Raw genomic sequence first — 20,531 nt, 5'->3', positions numbered from 1 at the left:
ATCCAAAATTAATCTAGTCCCATTGGAAAGCATTTGGCTTCTACCCCTCTAAATCTTTCCTGTTTATACACCCATCCAGGTTCCTTTTAAATATGGATTGAGTGAATATCCAAGGTCTTTTCCCTGAAGTGGGGGAGTCCAAAACTAGGGCATAGGTTCAATTATTGTAATTGAACAGGCCTCCAAGCAGCTCATTCCACAGACAAACCACGTTTTGCATGAAAAAGTTGCCCTTAAGTTTCCCTTTTATATCTTTCCCCTCTCACCCTAAACCTATGCCCTAGTTTTGGACTCCCCCACTTCAGGGAAAAGACCTCGGATATTCACTCAATACATGCCCCTCATGATTTTATAATTTCTATAAGGTCACCCCTCAGCCTCCGACACTCTGGGAAAATAACACCAGCACATTCAGCCTCTCTCTACAGCTCAAATCATCCAACCCAGGCAACGTTCTTGTAAACCTTTTCTGAACCCTTACAAGTCTCACAACATCTTTCCTATGGCAGGTGAATGCTACCTATCCCCCTCCATTTTAACTCATTTAACCCTCAGATAATTCTGGTTCACCTGTACCGCACCCTCTCTGGTGCTATGATATCCCTTCTGAAATGTTAACATTGAACAGACATACCAGGTGTAGACCATCTGACTGAAGGATAACTTCCACCTATTGGTATCTTGAGCTAAATGCCCCCTGTTCTAGATTTGCCCATTCAGAGGACGTAATGGGAAATTATAAATCCACAAAGATGATTGGAAAATCTCTACTCAACAGAATTAAGATCATTAGAAACCTTCTCCTCACCAGCCTCTGACTGTAAACAAGAACATGAAGGCTCATTCCCTCAACACCGAGGGTGTCCTTTTATGTCCAGAATTCAAATATCATTCCATTCCTGATGGTTAATGAATGAAGAAAAAAAAAACACAGGCTGCTCTGTAGGTGTTTTACTGGGGAATAAAGTGTGATGTGTTTCCATAATGACCTGCTGCAGACGATGGAGACAGCCACAAGCGAGACAATGAAGACCACTCCCGCAGCTGCTGAGCCTGCAATCAGCGGCAACTGCTCCCTTAGCTCAGAGTTATAGTCATCTAAAAGGGGTGAAAGAAAATGTAGCAATGTCAGGAATGTCATCAACAATCATTATAGCAACAAGTGAGGCCACTAAAGCAAGATCTTTACAATCAGGCTGAAAGCTCCAATTCTAACACTTCAGCTCCACTGTGCCTGTGCTGCTTAAGATTAATATGAAATTCATGTCAAATGTGCTTTGGCTGTATTAAACCCACAGCGATCCAGCCTTTTACAAAGCATATTTCCTTCCCGTTGCTGTTTTTGCTTTCAGGTTTCAGTTTAAAGTACCTTGTAATCAAATTTGTTTAACTCATTGTGCACAATGTTTCATTTTCTGTGAATTAAGTACCTGCTGCTGAGATGGGTTGATGAAAATTGATTTCAAGGAGGTCATGTGAGGTCAGCATTACAGAATTTGGGCAAGAAAGGAGAACTGGAATGGCCACAAAGTGTCATCGGAGCAGGATCTGGCAGGAAATATAACCTGTAAAAGGCTGAGAGCCATAGTCTTCAGTCAATCTTCTTCAGGACACAAATCTAAATAGGAATGAGGCCCTTACTGGGTGAGGCAACGTGGACTTGTTGTATTTTAACAGCTAAATAATAGTTTATGATTCAATTCAGTTGCAGTTTCTGAGAAGCAGCTATTATCTCTGAGGAATAATGTTTAACTATCAGTTCTTACCTCTGGAGACAGAAAACTTTGGTTTTTTTTAAAAGAGTTGCAGGTGGGACTTTATTTTTTCACAAGAAAAGGACTGAGGTGCGATGCCAATCTTTGTTTAGCTTCAGGTTACCAGATTGTAGTTCAAGCTGTCAGTCAGTTGTATGGATCAGAGAAATAGCTACAAGTTCACCAATATCCATGCCGACAGCTTTGCACTGCACGAACAGGAAACAGTTTCGTCATGTTTTCTACGAATATGAGCAATGATTTGGAAAGTCTTTGTTGAACAATCTTGCTTTGGTATTGGAAGTTCTTCAGTTTAATATGTCCCAGTTCTGCAGCAGGTCACACACTGTCTATAGCAGGCATCAAGACCACCCCCCACCGTTGCCTTCACAGCACCACAAAGCTAATTTTGGTTCTGACAAAGATCAATGCACGCAGAGAGCCCTAGTTGGAATATTGCAGGCAGGGGGGCAAATTAATGTAAATGGTGGATAACCAGGAGTTGTAGGCCCTCAAATTCCTGACCATTATTTTCTCTAAGTCTTGCTCCTCACTGGAGGCAAATCAGTCCATACATTAGGGAAACACACACAACTATACAATGTATGCTAAAATCTCCCGTCACAGTTGAAAAGTAAGGCACTATGAAATCACCCGGTACATGCTGGTCACTACGATGGTAACAACTGGCATGACTCAACATGTGAATGGTAGCATTACCAACCTGGCTTAATCCTGTCAGAAAACAAACTAAATTCAAAAAGAAAGGTCCATAACAACGGAGCAAAAACTATTCGGAGCCAAATGATGTTGAAATGACCGCATAAACTCAAGTTCAGAACATTGTTTAATCACAAGTAATCTTTGCATCTAAAGTAAAAGTTACTTTAACAGTTACTTCCACAGACACAGCATGAATATCTGTTGACAGCTTGTATGTTTCCTACAATGGACTGAGATTGAAATGATCGGGAAGAAATTGACCTTGGATTGCACATCACTTACTCCAGGGCCAGGATTCCACCAGCAGCATCAAGACAGCTGCTCATGATCGTATTTTCTCGCTGAGGATCGTCGCTGCACAGAAATGGGCTGCCGCTTTACCAACTTTATAACTTTTGTTTAAAGAAAAAACGCTTCATTGGCTGCTTTGCTAAATCCTGGCATCAAGAAAAGTGTAAAAGTAAGCCTACTTGCTCTTTACTATCATCTGTGGTCTGGAAGTAGCCTTTGATGAGTACCGAAGAGTTTAAAGGATTTCCACTGACAACAGAAGGTCAGTCCAGTGGTCAGTACAGCCAATGAAACCTGCATGAATTAACTGCACCCCTCCCAGAAGTACTTTGTCTCAGTTCCAGGATAAATGGGTAACACAGCGGCCCAGTGGTTAGCACTGCTGCCTAATACTGCCAGGGACCCCGGTTCAATTCCAATCTTGGGCAACTGTTTGTATGGAGTTACATGTTGTCTGCGTGGGTTTCCTCCCACGATCCAAAGGTGTGCAGGGTTAGGTGGAATTGCCACACTAAATTGTCCACAGTCTCTAAGGATGTTCAGGCTAATGGGAACTGCAGGGTTACAGGGATAGGGTATGGAGGTGTGCCTGGAATGGGATGCTCCTTAGATAGCTGGTGTGGACTCAAAAGGCTGAATGGCCTACTTCCACACTGGACAGATTCTATGAAAAGCACCAGACAGAAGGACTGACTACAGATGCATTTGAAAACACCTACTGCCTCATTACACTGTTAGAAATCTTGATGGCCATTGAGGAGTTTAACCTGGCTCTGTGGGCTCATCTCCAGTGTGCTGGGAGTATTACATTGACGAGAAGGGCTAACCGTGCAGATTAAATTGTCTTTCTGTATATTGCTGATGTTTGATTTGTCCTTGCTTGGAACTGAATAAATTGATTTCTTTTCCATATTTTGCAATCTGTCATTTACCTGTTTGCCTGCACATATAGCCTGTAGCTTTCAATCGCTTGCCTTACAATCTCAGTTGATGATTTTCACCCCTGTTTATATATTAACATGCTGCAGGCTCGCCTTCAATGAATATGTTTATTCTATTTTACTGCAAGGAAGGTACACCAATTTTTCACTTTCCGTCGACATCCAATAATCTTGAATTTTTCAGTCAATAATAAGAATCTGAGTGAATAAAATGATGAATCTCCTGTCTGTGTGCATTGCAGGCGAGATGGAAAAATGGTGCAGCATCACGGTAATCAGTTTAGCTACACAGAAAGAAAATCCATTTCAGCTAATGTACAATCCTGATATCCATGTTGTGACCAGACAGTAACCCTCTGGGCTTCCAGGGTCATGTGGGTACTTAGGTTTGCTGCTGAACAATTTCAATCTGCCAACGCATCGCGCTGAACTTTTCACAAGTGGAGAAGAGGGAGAAATAGGAAATCAGGTCAGACAGGAGCAGAAAAAACCAAAACTTAGAAGACATGGTAATTTGCCCATGTTTACCTCCACTGAATGAAGTCCATGCAGAAAAATTTCTTTTCGTCTGGTCATTGTTCAGGGCATGAAGACCAAAATTGACTGCAGTGCTCTGAAGCTCAATGAAGTCAGGAAACGAGTATGTGGGGTTATAGAAAAGGTCACGTACCTCTTGAAATATAAAAATCTACCTGGGTGGATTAAGAAGACAAGGGATCTGGGAATACAATGCACAAATCTCTGAAAGTAATGACATCACAGAAGGAAAGAACTATAAGGTTGGCAAATGAGATTGGTCTGACTAGTCATATATGCATCAAAGAGTACCAACAGGGAATTAATTTCCCAACTTGACTGGTCTTTATCCTGCTCTGGGACAGGTTGGCAAGGCTACAGGAAAACCAGACTGCACAAAGTGGCTTATTTCTAGCTAAACAATGCAAAATTCGAGAATACATGTTAAACTTTCATCAAATTATGGTTGGGCCACATTTAAATTGAACAGTTCTACTCAAAGTGTATACAGGCTCTGGAGAAGGTGCAACAAACACTTACATGGTATCAGGGAAGGAGTGAAAGGTTCGGTCTCTTCCCTCCAGGGGGTGAATCTGAGAGATGATCTCACGCATCTCTTTAAAACTATGAAATGTTTTGACACAGTTGAAAAAGAAAATACTTTCTTTTGTCAGAAAGATCATTACTGAAGGCCATTATTATAAGATAGTCATCAAGAAATCCAACAGAGAACCAGAAAGGAAGTAAAATTGCATTTATCGAGATTTTTCTTATTCACTGGATCTTCAAGGTGCTTTACAGACAATCTAGTACGCTGTACAGTTATTATTATAATGTAAGAAATATAGCAACAAATTTGTTCACAGCAAACTTTCACAAGCAGCATTGTGAAAGTGACCGCAATCTGTTCTTTGGAATGATGATTGAAGAATGGATATAGGTGAAAGTCCTGGAAATAACTTCAAAATTAATCTACAGGATCTTTGACATGAACCAAGAACGCTGATAGGGAACTTCAGCTGAAAGATAGCACCCCTTCGCTGCAACACTCCCTCAGAACTTGCACTGGAGAGGAATTTAAATTCAGAATCTTTGAAATCAGAAGTGAGAGTGCGACCAGCCGAGCCACCTCTGACACTTGTAACTTACTGTCAGAGAGTGGTTAAGGTACATGCAGTTAAGATGAGGTTAGGTAAGCGCATTAGGGAGCAAAGAATGTTATTAAGATTAGAGGGGGAACTGCAGCATTGATGAGTCGGGCCAAATGGCCTATTTCTGCACAGTACATCGTACATAAATCTATGTAAATAGTCTTCTGACAGGCCAGCATTATACAGTGCTATTACAATGTGCTGACTTGTATACAAGTGCACAAAGCCATTTGCAAGAATTGATCTAATCTTTTAATTGATAAGTTAGGCTTATCAACAGAGATCCTTTCAAAAGTTTATAATTGGCATTATGACCGTGAGCAAGTCAAAATAAGAGAGGGGCAATAGCTTGGTTCATTCCTGATTAGTGGGTGACGCCAGCCTCTTTTTAAGCACACCACAAGTGGGATTCTGCTAAGTTAACGATTGGGTTGTAAGTAGTTCACTTTTGTACAAACACATTGTTGAATCAGATTGTGATGCTGGTGTTAAAGTACAACACTGTGGACGCTGAAGGTCTAATATAAAAATTGAACGTGCTAGAGAAAGTCAACATCTGAGAAGAGACAAACAGAGTTATCGTTTCATGTCCAGTGTGACCCTTTTTGGGGCCTCAATGTGAATTCTAGCCTCCCACAAGAGCTCAGTGCAAAACCCAGACCAACAGTTCAGTGCAGTACTGTGAGAGTGGCTCACTGTCTGAGGTGACGACTGTCAGCTCAAAGAAAATAAAACTCCTTGTGTGTCCAGGCAAACGTAAATACATGGTGCTGAAGAGAAGCTGGAGAAAATGGGACAGGCTATTGTAATAGTGATGAAGACCAATATTCTAATACAAATTCCCAGTTTCAGATCAAAAAAAAAGTCAGAAATGATGCCTGAGGCTCTCTCAGTGATTCCTCTTTGAGGCAACAGCTCTCTGTTTAATTTGAAGGGAGGGCTGCCAACAATCAGGCCATTTGGCTACCTACATCCCCCTCTGTCTGCAAAGTACCAGCTCAGGAGAAGAGATTAATCATCGGTGCTGTCCTGGGCAGCATTTCAGTGCAGCTGCTCGGGGGTTCCAGTCCTTGCCTAGGGTGAGCTCCTGCTCCCATCTTACTGCACTTCCAAGAGTTCGGCGCGTTAGTGAAAACCTGCGAATCCTGAAAGCAGAAGTGATTTTTTTTTCCCTTTCTGCCTCACCATGCTCTGGAAAGATGGCTTCTAACAGGGTTTTGACTCCTGTGGTCATTTAGGAGTTTTGCCATTCTGTTAAGCCATTCCCCTCAGCAGCACCCTTCCCTGCCAAGCTTACCATCTGTCAGCGTTTGGAAGCACATTTTGCCGCTGTACTTTCCGAAACCAGCCACGGTTCTGGCTCGCACCTGTACCACGTACACAATGCCAGGTCGCAGGCCGTCGATTCGAGCTGTGTTTGTCAGGCTCTTCACCACTGAAGAATTGTACTCATTCTGATCCTGAAAAACAATGTTAATTCCATCCATGTTTTTAAACCGAAGTATCACTTAAGAAGTAATCAATCAGCACATTGTACCTGCGGCTCTTCGAAAAATCTATGCCCCATGGCCTTAGGGCCACACGATGTGGAAGCAGAAGTAGGCCATTCAGACCATCAAGTCTGATCCATCATTCAACAAGGTCATGGCTGATCTGATAATTCTCACCTTTCTGCCTTTCCCCCAGATCCCTTTATGCTCTTACTGATTAAAGATCTGTCTATCTCAAGCTCAAATATACTTAACAACCCAACTGTCTGTGTGGAGTTTACACATTCTCAGTGTGGGTTTCCACCGGGTGCTCCAGTTTCAACCCACAGTCCAAAGATGTGCAGGTTAGGTGGATTAGCCATGGAAAATGCAGGTTTACAGGGATGGGATGGGTTTGGGTGGGGTGCTCTTCAGAGGGTCATTGTGGGATAAATGGCCTGCTTCCGCACAGCAGGGATTTTGTATTTCTAGAAGAAATTTCTTCTCATCTCTGCCTTAGCTGTGCAGCCCCTTACATCAGACAGAATCACCCACAAAGGGAAACAAGCTTTCTGCATCTACTGTCAGGTCCACAAAGAATCTTCTATGTTTCAATACAGTCACCTCTCATTCTCCTATATTCCAACAGGTATAGGCCAAGCACACTGAACCTTTCCTCATAAGACAGTTTTGCCATATCTGGTATATCCTTGTCCCGTAAACCCCTGCACATTTCTCCTTCTCCAGCACTAAGTAAATTCCTTTTTGCAAATTATTGTTGAATTTGTTTCCACCTCCATTTCAGGTAATACATTCCACAACAACTGACTACGTTAAAGAAGTTCTCTTTAACTGAAACTTGATTCTTTTCAAAATTAGTTTAAATGCTTGTCCTCTGACTACAGCGCCAGCTTTATTGCTGAGCTTCTCTCCATCAGATAATATGAAGTCTCTTTTGACACTTATTTAGGTTTGCACTAGTGCAATTTTGTACTTTGATCCCTGCAGTTGTACAGAGGAAGTATGACATTTGGCACCAACAGTACACACCAAAACCTGAAGCTGAAAAACACAGCCGAGCAGCTGAATGGTGCTGAATTTGCAGCTTTGGCCTCAATTTTGTTGCTGAGCATCACTGCAAGTGGATCAGCAAAATCCCATTCATTAATGCGGATCTCTAACTGAGAGCAGGAACACTCTCTGCTAGGACAAAAGAAGCTGGATTAACGTCAGCCAGCAGGGAGGAGGAACTCAGCGTGCTCATACAGGAAAGATGGAGCAACCATTCTGCTGGAACAAAGACATGGAGCTGGTGCTCTCTGATGACCCAAACAGTCATTCAGTCTGTCTTGCTTCAACTCCAGGATTGTGCAGGGAAAGGTTCTCAACAGGAGTGGAGGGTAGGTGTTTGTGAGTTTACCAGTGCATTCGGAATAGGGAGAGGCTTCATGTCTGCAGTTGCAGCTGAGGCACTGGCTAGAAAACAAATGCTTGCATTTCTGTAGCATCGCTCCTAACCTCAGGCTAATCCCAGAGCACTTCATGATTAATGAGGAGCACTGCAGCCAATTTGCAGACACCAGGTTCCACAAATAGCGAGAAGGTAAAATCAAACAATTGAAGGATGAATGCTGACAAAGAGATTAAGATAACTACCTTGTTTGCTCTACTTCAAACAGCACTGTAGAATCTTTTCCCATCCACCTTTGTTCACCACTAGCTCTCTTGTTTCGGTTTGGGAATCATAGGTTCAAATCTGAGTCCTGGCAGAGTCATAGAATTGTACGGCATGGAAACAGGCTCTTCTGTCGACCAGATATCCTAAATTAATCTAGTCCCATTTGCCAGCATTTGGCCCATATCCCTCTAAACCCTTCCTATTGATATACCCACTCAGATGCCTCTTAAATGTTGTAATTACACCAACCTCCACCACTTCATCTGGTAGCTCATTCCATACACGCACCACTCTTTGAGTGACAATGTTGTTCCTCAGGTCCCTTTTAAATCTTTCCCTTCTCACATTAAACCTATGCCCTCTAATTTTAAGCTCCCCTAACATGGGAAGAAGACCTTGGCTCTTCACCCTACCTATGCTCTTCATGATTTTATAAACCTCAATAAGGTCACCCTCGGTCTCTGGCACTCCAGGGAAGATAGCCCCAGCCTGTTCAACCTCTCCCTATAGCTCAAGCCCTCCAACTCCAGCAACATCTTTATAAATCTTTTCTGCACCATTTCAAGCTTAACAATGGTTTTCCGATAGCAGGGAGACCAGAATTAAATGCAGTATTCCAAGAATGGCCTAACCAATGTCCTGCACAGTTGCAGCATGACATGTCAACTCTTATTCTCAATGCACTGGTCAATAAAAGCAAGGATACCAAATGTGTTCTTCACCACCATGTCAACTGAGACTCCACTTTCAAGGAACTACGAACCTTGAGCAATCATTCCAGCCCAGAGCTTCAGTGCAATGTGGGGAGAGTGATACTGTTAATGATGTGGTTAAACACCAGCTGCTCTCTTGGTGAATGTGGTTGGAAGAAAAAGACTTGACAGCATTGTTCAACAAACAGCAACAACAGTTCCCCGGGTTTCATGGCCAATAGTTTTGCTTCAACCAATGTCTGAACTGGATTATTGGGTAAAATAAAACTTAGAACAACAGATCTTGGAGATCTGAAAGCTCCAGCAACAGACATTTCTGGGGCAACTTAACAGGTCAGGCCAAGTCCATGGCAAGAGAAAGACAGAGTTAATGTTTCATTACCCTGCTTCAGAACGGTGCTGAAGAAGCATCCCTGGACTCAAAATATTAACCCTTTTACTCGCTACAGATGATGCCAGAGCTGCTGAGTTACCCCAGGAATATCTGTTTTAGGTTATCTAGCCCTCATCATATTGTTGCTTGCTGCACCCAAATTTATTATGGTATATTTACCAGTGCCATCGGAGCAACGTGATGTTGGGTTTGGGTGATACAGTGGAGAAAAAGCTAGGACAAGGTTCCACTGTCGGGGAACAATGTAGGGGGTTACATAGGCTCGTAAACAATGAGGGTCAGTGAGCAATGAGACGGGTTAGGTCCGGAACAGTTTTGTTCAGCATGGGATGGGTGCAAAAATGTTCCAGATGGGTGGAGAGACGGACAGGTGTTGCCTTGCCTGTTTGCCCCATTGATTGAGGGCTTATGGCTATATCACAATCCTGGCAAAGCCAGTACCAGTCTCACCTCCACTGGGCATGAGCATCAATCCCAGATGGCTTTGTATCCCTCTGACACTCTTGGTCTGTTCATGCCATGCTCAGTGCCCTGAACATGGGGACTGGAGATCTGAATCAGGGAAGTCGTATGCTCTGCCCTTCAGGCAATAGTGCATTCCCTGCTTCCACCAGTCTACAGAATAGGCCAGTGCCATTAAAAAGCTGTGAAGAAGCTTTGTGCTTGCATCAGTTCACAGCCAGGTTGGAGCATTTTATGCAATAAGTATGCTCTAAACTTACTTTATTACAAAGTACTTTGGTATACACCGAGGCTGTCCAAGGCTGAATAGACAGATGTTTAATCGATAATGAAATCAAGGGCTAAAGTGACAAGGCTGGGGGAGAGGATAATTAAATCAGCCGTGATCTCACTGAGACTTGATGGGTCGAATGGCCTACTTCTATGCCTGTGTCTCATGGTGAAAGGAGCTATAAAAATGTTAGCCCAGCATTGTGGCTCAGCTAGTCAGGCCACCTACCCAGCAAACAGGAGATTCTGTATTTAAAACGCCACCTGTGCTAGGCCGCCTTGTCACAGTCCCTGACCTACTTCCTTGTACAGATCCATTGGGCTGAATGGCCTGTTTCTGTGCCGTGAATCTACATTTGTCCCTTCTTTCTCTGCCCATGGCCGGGCATGTACCATTCTGTTGAAAGGTGTAACAGCAGCGCAAACAACGTAGAGAAAATTCTGGGTCAGAATGATTAATTACACATTGGCTTCAGTTTCAGAGCAGGTTTACCTAATTAGAAACTAATTAGCTGCTAACGGCCTGATCAATTTCTCAGGCCTGGTTTTAAATGACTGGAAGCAGAGGTTGCCAGTGGCTCAGTTTGTCCACAATTCACATCATAAGTCAATCCAGACTATCACCTGTTCTGAGGACAACAGAATGGTTTGAATTGGACTGGGGTGAGTGTATTTCTCCCTGTCCATAAACTAGTTTCTCTCCCTGCCCCTCACCATGGATAGCTGAATCCCTGATGTGCAGCATTTCCCAAAAAAACAGAAAGGGGAATTTTTCTACTCTGCCTATCTGGTGTTGCTTTCCTCAGCCATACACTCAAAATGATGTGCGATTGCTGTAGTTCATGTCGGATGCAGCATTCTTAAACATTGATCGTTCATCAGGAGGAGACCATTTTTCCATTCTTTGCTATGCTTTCACAGGATGTAGGCATCATTGGCAGGGACAGAATTGCTGTCTGTCTCAAACAGCCCTTGAGCTGAGAAGTTTGCCAAGCCATTTCAAAGGACAGTTAAAAGTCAAAGATAAGAAAATGTGAGGCTGGATGAACACAGCAGGCCAAGCAACATCTCAGGAGCACAAAAGCTGACGTTTCGGGCCTAGACCCTTCATCAGATATTGCTGTCAGGTTGGTGTCACATGCGGCCCAGACCAGTTGAGGCTATCACATTGACTGCCCTGTGAGTGAGACTAGTTTTCAATTCCTGATCTTTTGACGCTGAATTTAAATTCCACCAGCTGCCATGGTATAAATTGAGTGCAGTGACCAATCACCTTATCCCTCCTTAAATGCCTTTGTCATCTCCTTGTCATAGCAAACCAATTTGTCCAAACTCTACCACACATCACCCCGCAGAGCTCTGCAAGGGTTTTTTTTCCATCAAGCATTTACCCAAAACAAAAACAGAACATGCTGAAAAGAGCTCAGTAGGTCTGGCAACATCTGTGAAGAGAAATCAGAGCTAATGTTTTGGGCCGAGTGATCCTTCCTGAGAGCCTTCCTGAGCTTTTCCAGCAATTTTGGTTTTGGTTTCTCATTTAGAGCATCTGCAATTCTTTCACTTTTTATGAAACATTTATTCAATTCCCATTTGAAATTTACATTGACACTAACCCTAAGCTTTCAGAGGGTGCCCCAGATCATAATATCGAGTACAGACAAAGTGACTTGATTCTCCAAGAATGAAGGCGCATGTACCTAAGATGCCACCAATAGAGACAACCGCTCTAAAAACTTATTGCTGTGCTTCCTTACTGCAGGACACTAATAAAGGATACTCTATTTCTAATTCTATAATGATTAGTTGTTTCTTCCCTCCCCAGCTGGTTTGAATGTCTCACTTACAGAGAAGTGTGTGTGCCAGTTCTTTTATCAATCTGAATATAAGAAGTGATCCCAGGGCATCAAAAAATATCATTTCAGAAAGTGACAGGTCTGCTGTCAATTTCCTACATAGTAGGATTTATTTTTTGTTAGTGCTTATCTAGCACTAAATATATTGAATTTTGCAGAGAACCACTTTGAATGGCTGCATTGGTTTGCAGTACTGACTACTGCTGCGCAATGTCTCATCTGGCACCAGTGTTTGTACCAGGAATAAAACTCCTCTTTGTGAAATATAAATCATGTAGATGAGAATGTGAGGGGCTCAGAAGTAAGTTTGTGGAGAACACAGAGACTGGCCGAGTAGTTGGCAGTGAGGAAGGGCATCTTATGTTACAGGAGGACGTAGATGGATTGGTGAGATGAACAGATCAGTCACAATTGGAATTTAAACCTGAAAAGTGTGGGGTGATGCACTTTGGAAGAAGTGACAAGACAAGGCAGTACTCAATGAATGGCAGGGCACTAGGAAGCTCAGAGAAACAGTGTGATCTTGGGTGCTTATCCACAGATCCCGAAAGGGGGCACGACAAGTCAATAAGGTAGTTAAGAAGGCATATGGGACACTTGCCTTTATTAGTCATGACATAAATTATGAGACTGGACATGCTATTTGGGAGCTGTACAGGACTTTGGTTAGGCCACATCTGGAGTACTGAGTGTAGTTCTGGTCACCACACTATAGGAATGATGGGATTGCATTAGACCACATGCAGAGGAGATTCACCAGGATATTGCCTGGAATGGAGTACTTCAGCGATGAAGAGAGGCTGGATAGGCTCAAGTTGTTTTCTTCAGAGCACAGAAGATTGAGGGTGGGGGTGGTTCCTGACTGAGATGTATAACTAATGAGGGGTATCTTCTTAATTCAAGGGTCAATAACAAAAGGGCATAAATTTAAATTAAAAAGCAGGAGGTTTAGGGGATCTGAGGAAAACCTTTTAGGCTCAGAGGGTACGATTGATCTGGAATGTGCTGCCTGGGAGGGTAGTTGAGGCAGGAAACCTCACAACCTTTAAAAAATACTTGGATGAGCACTTGAAATGTCATAACAATCAAAGCTATGGGCCAAGTGCTAGGAGGCGGGCTAAGTGTAGATAAATCAGTGCAGACTTGAAAGGCCTCTTCTGTGCTGCATGGCGCTATGAGTCTTGCTTTGGAGTACTGTGTTATATGGATTTAATAGACAAATTTATTTTGCAAACAATTAAACGACCAGCCATTCCTGTACCACTCATTTCCACCAATGCTTTTTGGTGTGAGACACAAAGTAACAAGGTTCTCTGCTGCATTCAGAATCTGTCTCGAATCTCAATGAGCCTCACCATGACAGGATAAGGGCTCTATCCCTCTATCCTCAAGCTTACTATCTGCCCCCTCGGTGTTGTCAAGCAAAGAAATCACCAGTGAGCGACATCTACTGTCAATCCAGAATTGGGATGTGCATTCTAGCAATATGATCTTTAAGGACAGAGAGACACTGATGTTTGTAACTAGACAAGCAAAAGGATGGCAGTTGAGTGTTCCAGGCATTTTCTCTCGCAGATGGAGCTATACTTCTCTAAGCCCTCCAATTTTCTTGACAATGCAATCTGATAACTGTACTTTGGATCTGAACGCGGATTTGCATTTAAGAGTATCCCATCATAAGCCGACTCCAAGAAGAACGTTCCAACATGACTAAAACCTTGTGAATTAGTTTTAAAAGCGCGAATCATCATTGTTACTTTAAAAGATCTCTGTCTATCTCCATCTCTCACAATTCTTGGCTCACCTCATGGAACAGGATTATATTCTGTAACCCAGCTCTCATGGCTAAGAGATAGTAGGAACTGCAGATGCTGGAGAATCTGTGATAACAAGGTGTAGTGATGGATGAATACATCAGGCCAAGCGGCATCAGAGGAGCAGGGAGGATGTTTTGGGCCTAGGCCCTTCTTCAGAAACCTTCCATCTGCTTTTATTTCTGAAGAAGGGTCTAGGCCTGAAATGTCAGCCTTCCTGTTCTTCTGATGCTGCTTGGCCTGCTGTGTTCATCCAGCCCTACACCTTGTTATGTCATGGCTAAGAAACGGGTGTTCCTTGGATTTCCAGGACTCCATTTCCTGGCCTTCAATGAATTTGGTCACTGTGCCTTACATAAACAGCAAAAATAGTCACTCATTATGAAGCTCCTTCGGTCTACAGGTTGTGTGGAGATCTTTGTACTCTAACTTGCTCTTTGGGATTGTCCATGTGCACCTCAGAAGGCAAAACAGGCATTGGTTTAACAAAACCTCTGAACAATAGCACCTGCGAGAGAGCAGCAGTCTCTCAGTGTTGCACCCCATGAAGATTCCTGGAAAAAGGCTTGGGCCCAGAACCTTCTAATGAATGATGTGGAGTTGCCAGTGTTGGACTGGGGTGGACAAGGTCAGAAGTCACACAACACCATGTTATAGTCCAACAGGTTTATTTGAAATCACAAGCTTTTGAAGCATTGCCACTTCACCAGGTAAAGTGAGAGATACAGAATTTATAGGCAGAGAGATCAACAGGCAGTGAGATTAAAAGATCATACAAATGGTATGACTGGAGTGTTGACAGGCCGAATAGTAGGCCTCTGCAGGTGATCAGGAGTGCCGGACAGTGTGAGTAGAGTGTCAACAGCTGAATAACAAGTGAAGGGGTGACCTATAATCCAACTAAACGGAGGCAGAAAGATAGTTATAAAATAAATGATATTATACGTAGTCATTTCAGTGATTCTTCGCCATGAGTCCAATCTATAGAATCTTCCTTACTGTCCTGTTTTGACACCATCGCCTTGGTAACTTGTTATAGTCTCTGTACCTTAATTAGTTTGTACAGTTTTGCATTACTTATTACTTTGGTTAGACTCTCAGTCTGTGACTCTTATACCTATCATGTTATTCTAGTAATTTGGTTTGTCTCCAGCACCACCTTATTTTTAATTTTTTGGGATTATCTCTCTGTCTCATTTAATTGGATTATAGGTCATCCCTTCACTTGTTATTCAGCTATTGACACTTTACTCACACCGTCTGGTGTTCTTGATCACCTGCAATGATCTATTATTCAGCCTGTCAACAGCCTAAGCACACCATTTGTATGATTTTTGATCTCTCTGCTCATTGATCTCTCTGCCTGTAAATTCTGTGCCAATAAGGTTCCCTTTCAGTTCACCTGATGGAGGGGCAGTGCTTCGAAAGCTTGTAATTTTGAATGAACCTGTTGGATTATAGGCTGGTGTCACCTGACTTCTGATTGTCTTCGAAGGAAAAGGTACAGGCCTGCATGCCACAACATTAATAAACATCATTCTCTTCTAAACAGAAGGACATTAGAAAACTGATTGGAAAAGTGGAATAAAAAGGATTTGTGGAAATGCTGTGAGATACAGATCATCGACTTAAAGTATAGAGTACTGGAGGAAGCCATTTGGCTCATGATTTTCTGGATAGGCATCTCAACCAGTCACACTCCCTTGCTGATTCCTAGTATCTCAGCAAAGCATCTCTTCAGGTACTTCACCAATTGTCTTTTATAAGCTATTGTTACAGCTACCTCCATCAGCCTTTTGAGCAGCAAATTCCAAATTCTAACCATTTGCTCAGTAAAACTGTTTTTCTATTTCTGAGGAAGGGTCACCGGACCTGAAGTGTTAACTCTGATTTCTCTCCACAGATGCTGCCAGACCTGCTAGTTTCTTTCCAGCCACTTCTGTCTCTGTTTCTTGTGCGATCATTTGTTCTTTCAGCAATCTCCTTCAATAAAGATTCTCTGGTTTTTGGTCTTATTGCCAGTGGGAAGGGTTTCTTTCTACCTCCTCTGTCCAGGCCCTCATGACTTTGAACATTTCTATCACATCTTTTCTCTCCACTTCCTCCAATCTATCCACATATCTGAAACCTCTTGTGCCTTGAACCATTCCTGTAAATTATTTCAGCATCCTTTCTAACACCTACGTGTCCTTCCTAAAATGAGGTGCCCAGAATTCCACAGAATGTTCCAGTTGAAGCTCCACCAGGTTTTCTGTGCAATTTTTGGTGTCCTAACTGAAGGAAGGATTTATTGCCATAGAGGGAGTGTAGCAGTTTATTGAGTGGTTCCTGAGATGGTATTTATTGGCTTTTTGGACAGTGAAGAATGTTATCAAAGAGTACAACAGGATCTTGATCAGCTAGACTAATGGGCCAAGGAAAGGCAGATGAAGTCTCATTTAGATAGATGCAAGGTGTTACATTTTGGTTAGACTAACAAGGGCAGGATTTATACAGTTAATGGTAAGGCCTTTGGGAGTATTATTAAACAGGGAGGCCAAGGGGTGCAGATACATTGGTCCTTGAAAGGGTGTGGAAGAAGTCATTTGGCACACTTTCCTTCATTGCTAAGGGCATTCAGTACAGGAGTTAGGATGTCATGTTGTGGCTGTACAGGACACTGGTGAGGCCACTTTAGGAATTCGGCATATAATCCTAGTCACTCTGTTTCAGGAAGGATATCATTAAATTGGAAAGGATGCAGAAAAAAAATTACAAGGATGTTACTGGGACTCAAGGGTTTGAGTTATAAGAAGAGTCTCGATAGGCTGGAACTTTTTCCCCTTGAGCATAGGAGGTTGAGGGGTGGCTTTTTAAACATTTATAAAGTCAAGAGAGACATTGATAAGGTAAATAGCCAAGTTTTTTTTCCCATAGGGTAGGGGAAATCAAAATTAGAGGATATAGGTTTACAGGGAGAGGGGAAAGATTTAAAAGCGGCCTATAGGGCAACTTTTTCACACAGAGAATGATGCTTATATGGAATGAACTGCCAGACAAAATGTCATTTGCAGGTATAGTTACAACATTTAAAAGACATTTGGACAGATGCATGAAACGGAAAGGTTCAGAGGGATAGGGCCAATACAGACAAATGGGACGAGGTAAGTTTGGGAAACTTCATTGGCACGGATGAGTTGGACTGACGGGTCTGTTTCTGTGCTGTGTGACTCTATGGCAGGATTGTTCTATAAGGGGCAATTAGGGAAACTGGGTCTGCATTCTCCATAGTTTAAGAAGAGTGATAGTTAATCTCATTTAAGTGTTCAATATTTTTACAAGGTGTGGCAAGGTGCAGGCATGTTTCCCTTGATTTGGATAGGGAGGTGTGGTTGAAGGACATCAAGAACTGGGGACAAAGGCTCAGAAATAGGGGTAGGATACTTAGGTGTGGAGGAATTGTTTCATTTAGAAGATAGTAAAACTTTGGAATTCCCCACCTCAAATTGTCATGGAAGTTTGGACATTGAATGCATTTAGAACAAAGATAAACAGATTTCAAGATATAAATGACATCAACAATCAGGGATTATGCATGAATATGAGGTAAGTAATCAGCCATGAGCTAGAATGAAGCTCAAGGGGCCAAATGGCCTTAGTTAACCCCTGTATTCTTGTTTTTATAATTGTTCATCATTGGCTTCCTTGCTTTTATACTCACTGTATCGATTCATATTGCCCAAGGTCCCATACACTCACATACACTTTAATACACTCACCCCTTGTTATTCATGGACCTAGGTTAACCCTAGATACCACTTTTTGTTTTTGTCTCATTGACTTGTTCAGTAAGATTGTGTAATCCTTCATGGTAGGAGTACTGTGAAGTAACAGTATCCATGTATTCTGTTGCCCAAGGAAGTCCTTACCTCTATTCCACATGCAAAGCAAGGATTTGGTGTATCACTTTCTCGGCCTGCCCTGTCATTTTTAATAACTTGTGAACGTATACTTTCAGGTGTTCTGATTCCTTCAGGAACGTGCTATTATTTTACATTGTCTCTCTCTGTTCTTCCTACTGAAATATACCTCTTCACACCACCTTGCCTTAAATTTCACCTCCCGTTTTTCTGCCCATTCCACTAGCCTGTCTATCTTCTCTTAAAGTCGAACCCTATCTTCTTTACTGCTCTCAACACTTCCAAGATTCAAATTTTGAAATTTTGCTCTGCATATTCAGGTCTGAATCACTGATATACAGCAGAACAGCAGTGATGTTGATGTCAGCCTCAGGAACATAGAAGGCATAGTTTGTAAGTTTGCAAATGAGACCAAAATTGGTGGTACCATGGACAGTGAAGAAGGTTGTCTAAGATATAAATCTTGATCGACTGAGTCAATAGGCTGAGGGTAGCAGATAGAATTTAATGTGGATCAATGTAAGATATTGTATTTTGGTAGAATAAACAAGGGCAGGACTGATACAATTAAAAATTGGGCTTTGGGTAGTGATGTTGAACAAAGATACTTAGGGGATCAGGTACATAGTACTTTGAAGTTTGCTTCATACATGGACAGAGTGGTTAAGAAGGTGATTAACATGTTTGCCTTCATTGCTCAGACTTTTGAGTATAGGAGTTGGGATGTCATGTTGAGATTGTACAGGGTTTTAATGAGGCCTTTTCCGGCATTTTGTGTGCAGTTCTGATCACCCTATTCTCAAAAGGATACCATCTCGCTAGAAAGGGTTCAGAAAAGTTTCACAAGGTTGTTGCCAGAAATGGAAGGTTTGAGTTAGAGGAAGACGTTGGATAAGCTGGGGCCTTTTTTCATTGGAGTGTAGGGTCTTTGGGGGTGACCTTTTCGAGGTTTATAAAATTGTGAGGGGTATAGATAAGATGAATGGTGGGTGTCCCAATCGTGGGAGATTCAAGACTTGGGAGACATTTTTTTAAGATGAGGGGTGAAAAATTTAAAAAGGACATGAGGGGCAACTTTTTTACACAGAGAATGATTCTTGTATGGAATGGACTTCCAGCGGATGTGACGGATGAGGGTACAGTTACAATGTTTAAAAGACATTTGAGTAGGTGTTTGAATAAGAAATGTTTGGAGGGACATGGGCCAAGCATGGCAGGTGGGCCTAGTTTAGTTTAGGATTTATGGTTGGCATGGACTGGTTGGACCAAAGGATCCATTTCTATGCTGTATGACTCTATGACTGCAATCCAAGCAACAGAGTTCACCAGAAACTGATACAGAAAGGGAAGCTAGTGCAGTCTCAGTGGACGAGACAGTTTGTTTCAGAGTTGCAATATTCTATTACTCAAAACTAGTTTTTGAAGAGAAGTAAAGACAGAGCTTTAAAATAAACACTTTGTCATTGCTGTTGAAAGACAACTACCCTTGAGAAGATCAGAATGAAAATGCAATAGAAAATTACCAGTCTATTGATAGTGGTTGCAATTCCTTAATAACTGGAATTTTAAGTCATTATGTTCACCCTGCAGGGAGTACAATTACTTTCCCTGCCTGTGAGACATCAAAAGAAGCAGCCAGGGTTTTGATGGTAAAATTTAAAGGAAAGCAATGCATTCAAATGGAAAAGAAAATACATTCTGGATATCACCAAATTTATACTTCTGTTAAAGAGACTCTCACTCAATACAAATTTAGATTCCAGCCTCAACAAGTCAATATTTCACTTACAATGTAATTTCAGGACAATGTAGTCTCCAGTGGTGACTTTACAGCTACATCACTGATCCACATTACCAGAAAGATGCTGGAAACTAGATTTATATATATTTTTTAAGTGCCCTGTTGCCATGCATGGTCACGAGGGAGACAATGCAGCCTTGATTCCCCATCTAGTCTACCAGATGCTGAAATTGAGTGTTTTAAATGGGGAAATGATCCTTTTTCCATTGTGAATGTCCCATACCTTTGCCGGTAATGAGACTCACCAGATCTATATTTCTGAATTGGTCTTTTTAAGAGTTCACAATGCTGGAATTCCCTATCTAACAGCTTTGTGAGTGTCCCTGCAACTAAAGGGTGCACCCAAAGTGCAGAGATTTAAGACAGCAGCTCATCACCACTTTCTCCAGGGCAATTCAGGAAAGGGAATAAATTCTGAATGAGCCAGTGACATTCACATCCAATGAGCAAGTTAGAAAGAAAATTTCAACTGAGAAGGCAGATTGCTGGAATACTTTGCCACACAAATCAATAAAAACGCTCATTTTCAGCTCTTGGCGTTCCCGATGGGAGAAAGATAAAGGCTTTTATTGAGGCGATGCTTTGAAAACTTTCAAAGATGTCTGGGTGGAATGTTGTGAAGAATTGAGCGATGTGGGTTATGACAATATGTGTCGCAGAATCAGATGACAAGTATGACAAGGTTCATCTTGACAGCAAGTTCATCTCATTCCATCTGTTACACTGTTCACAAATAGCGCGACAAGATCTTAAAACCATTGAAATTTACAGTACTGAAGGACACCATTTGACCCATCGTGTC

At 42.2% G+C, this 20,531-nt stretch overlaps 1 protein-coding gene across 2 annotated transcripts in view; it reads right to left on the bottom strand.

Annotated features, from left to right (window-relative positions):
• The window catches only part of LOC125457628 (ephrin type-B receptor 1), a 442,864-nt gene that overhangs the window by 78,558 nt on the left and 343,775 nt on the right, over positions 1 to 20,531 (bottom strand). For both annotated transcript variants that reach the window (XM_048542134.2, XM_059650941.1), the window contains exons 7-8: positions 6,674 to 6,836; positions 990 to 1,098 (exon numbers count right to left, since the gene is read on the bottom strand). In XM_048542134.2, the coding sequence (XP_048398091.1) occupies positions 990 to 1,098; positions 6,674 to 6,836 (272 nt within the window). The remainder of the gene's footprint in view (positions 1 to 989; positions 1,099 to 6,673; positions 6,837 to 20,531) is intronic.

The sequence above is a fragment of the Stegostoma tigrinum genome, chromosome 14 (assembly GCF_030684315.1).
Source record: "Stegostoma tigrinum isolate sSteTig4 chromosome 14, sSteTig4.hap1, whole genome shotgun sequence".
Lineage (NCBI taxonomy): Eukaryota > Metazoa > Chordata > Chondrichthyes > Orectolobiformes > Stegostomatidae > Stegostoma > Stegostoma tigrinum.
Note: the sequence above shows the minus strand (reverse complement) of the source record. Positions and strands in the feature narration are given on the sequence as shown.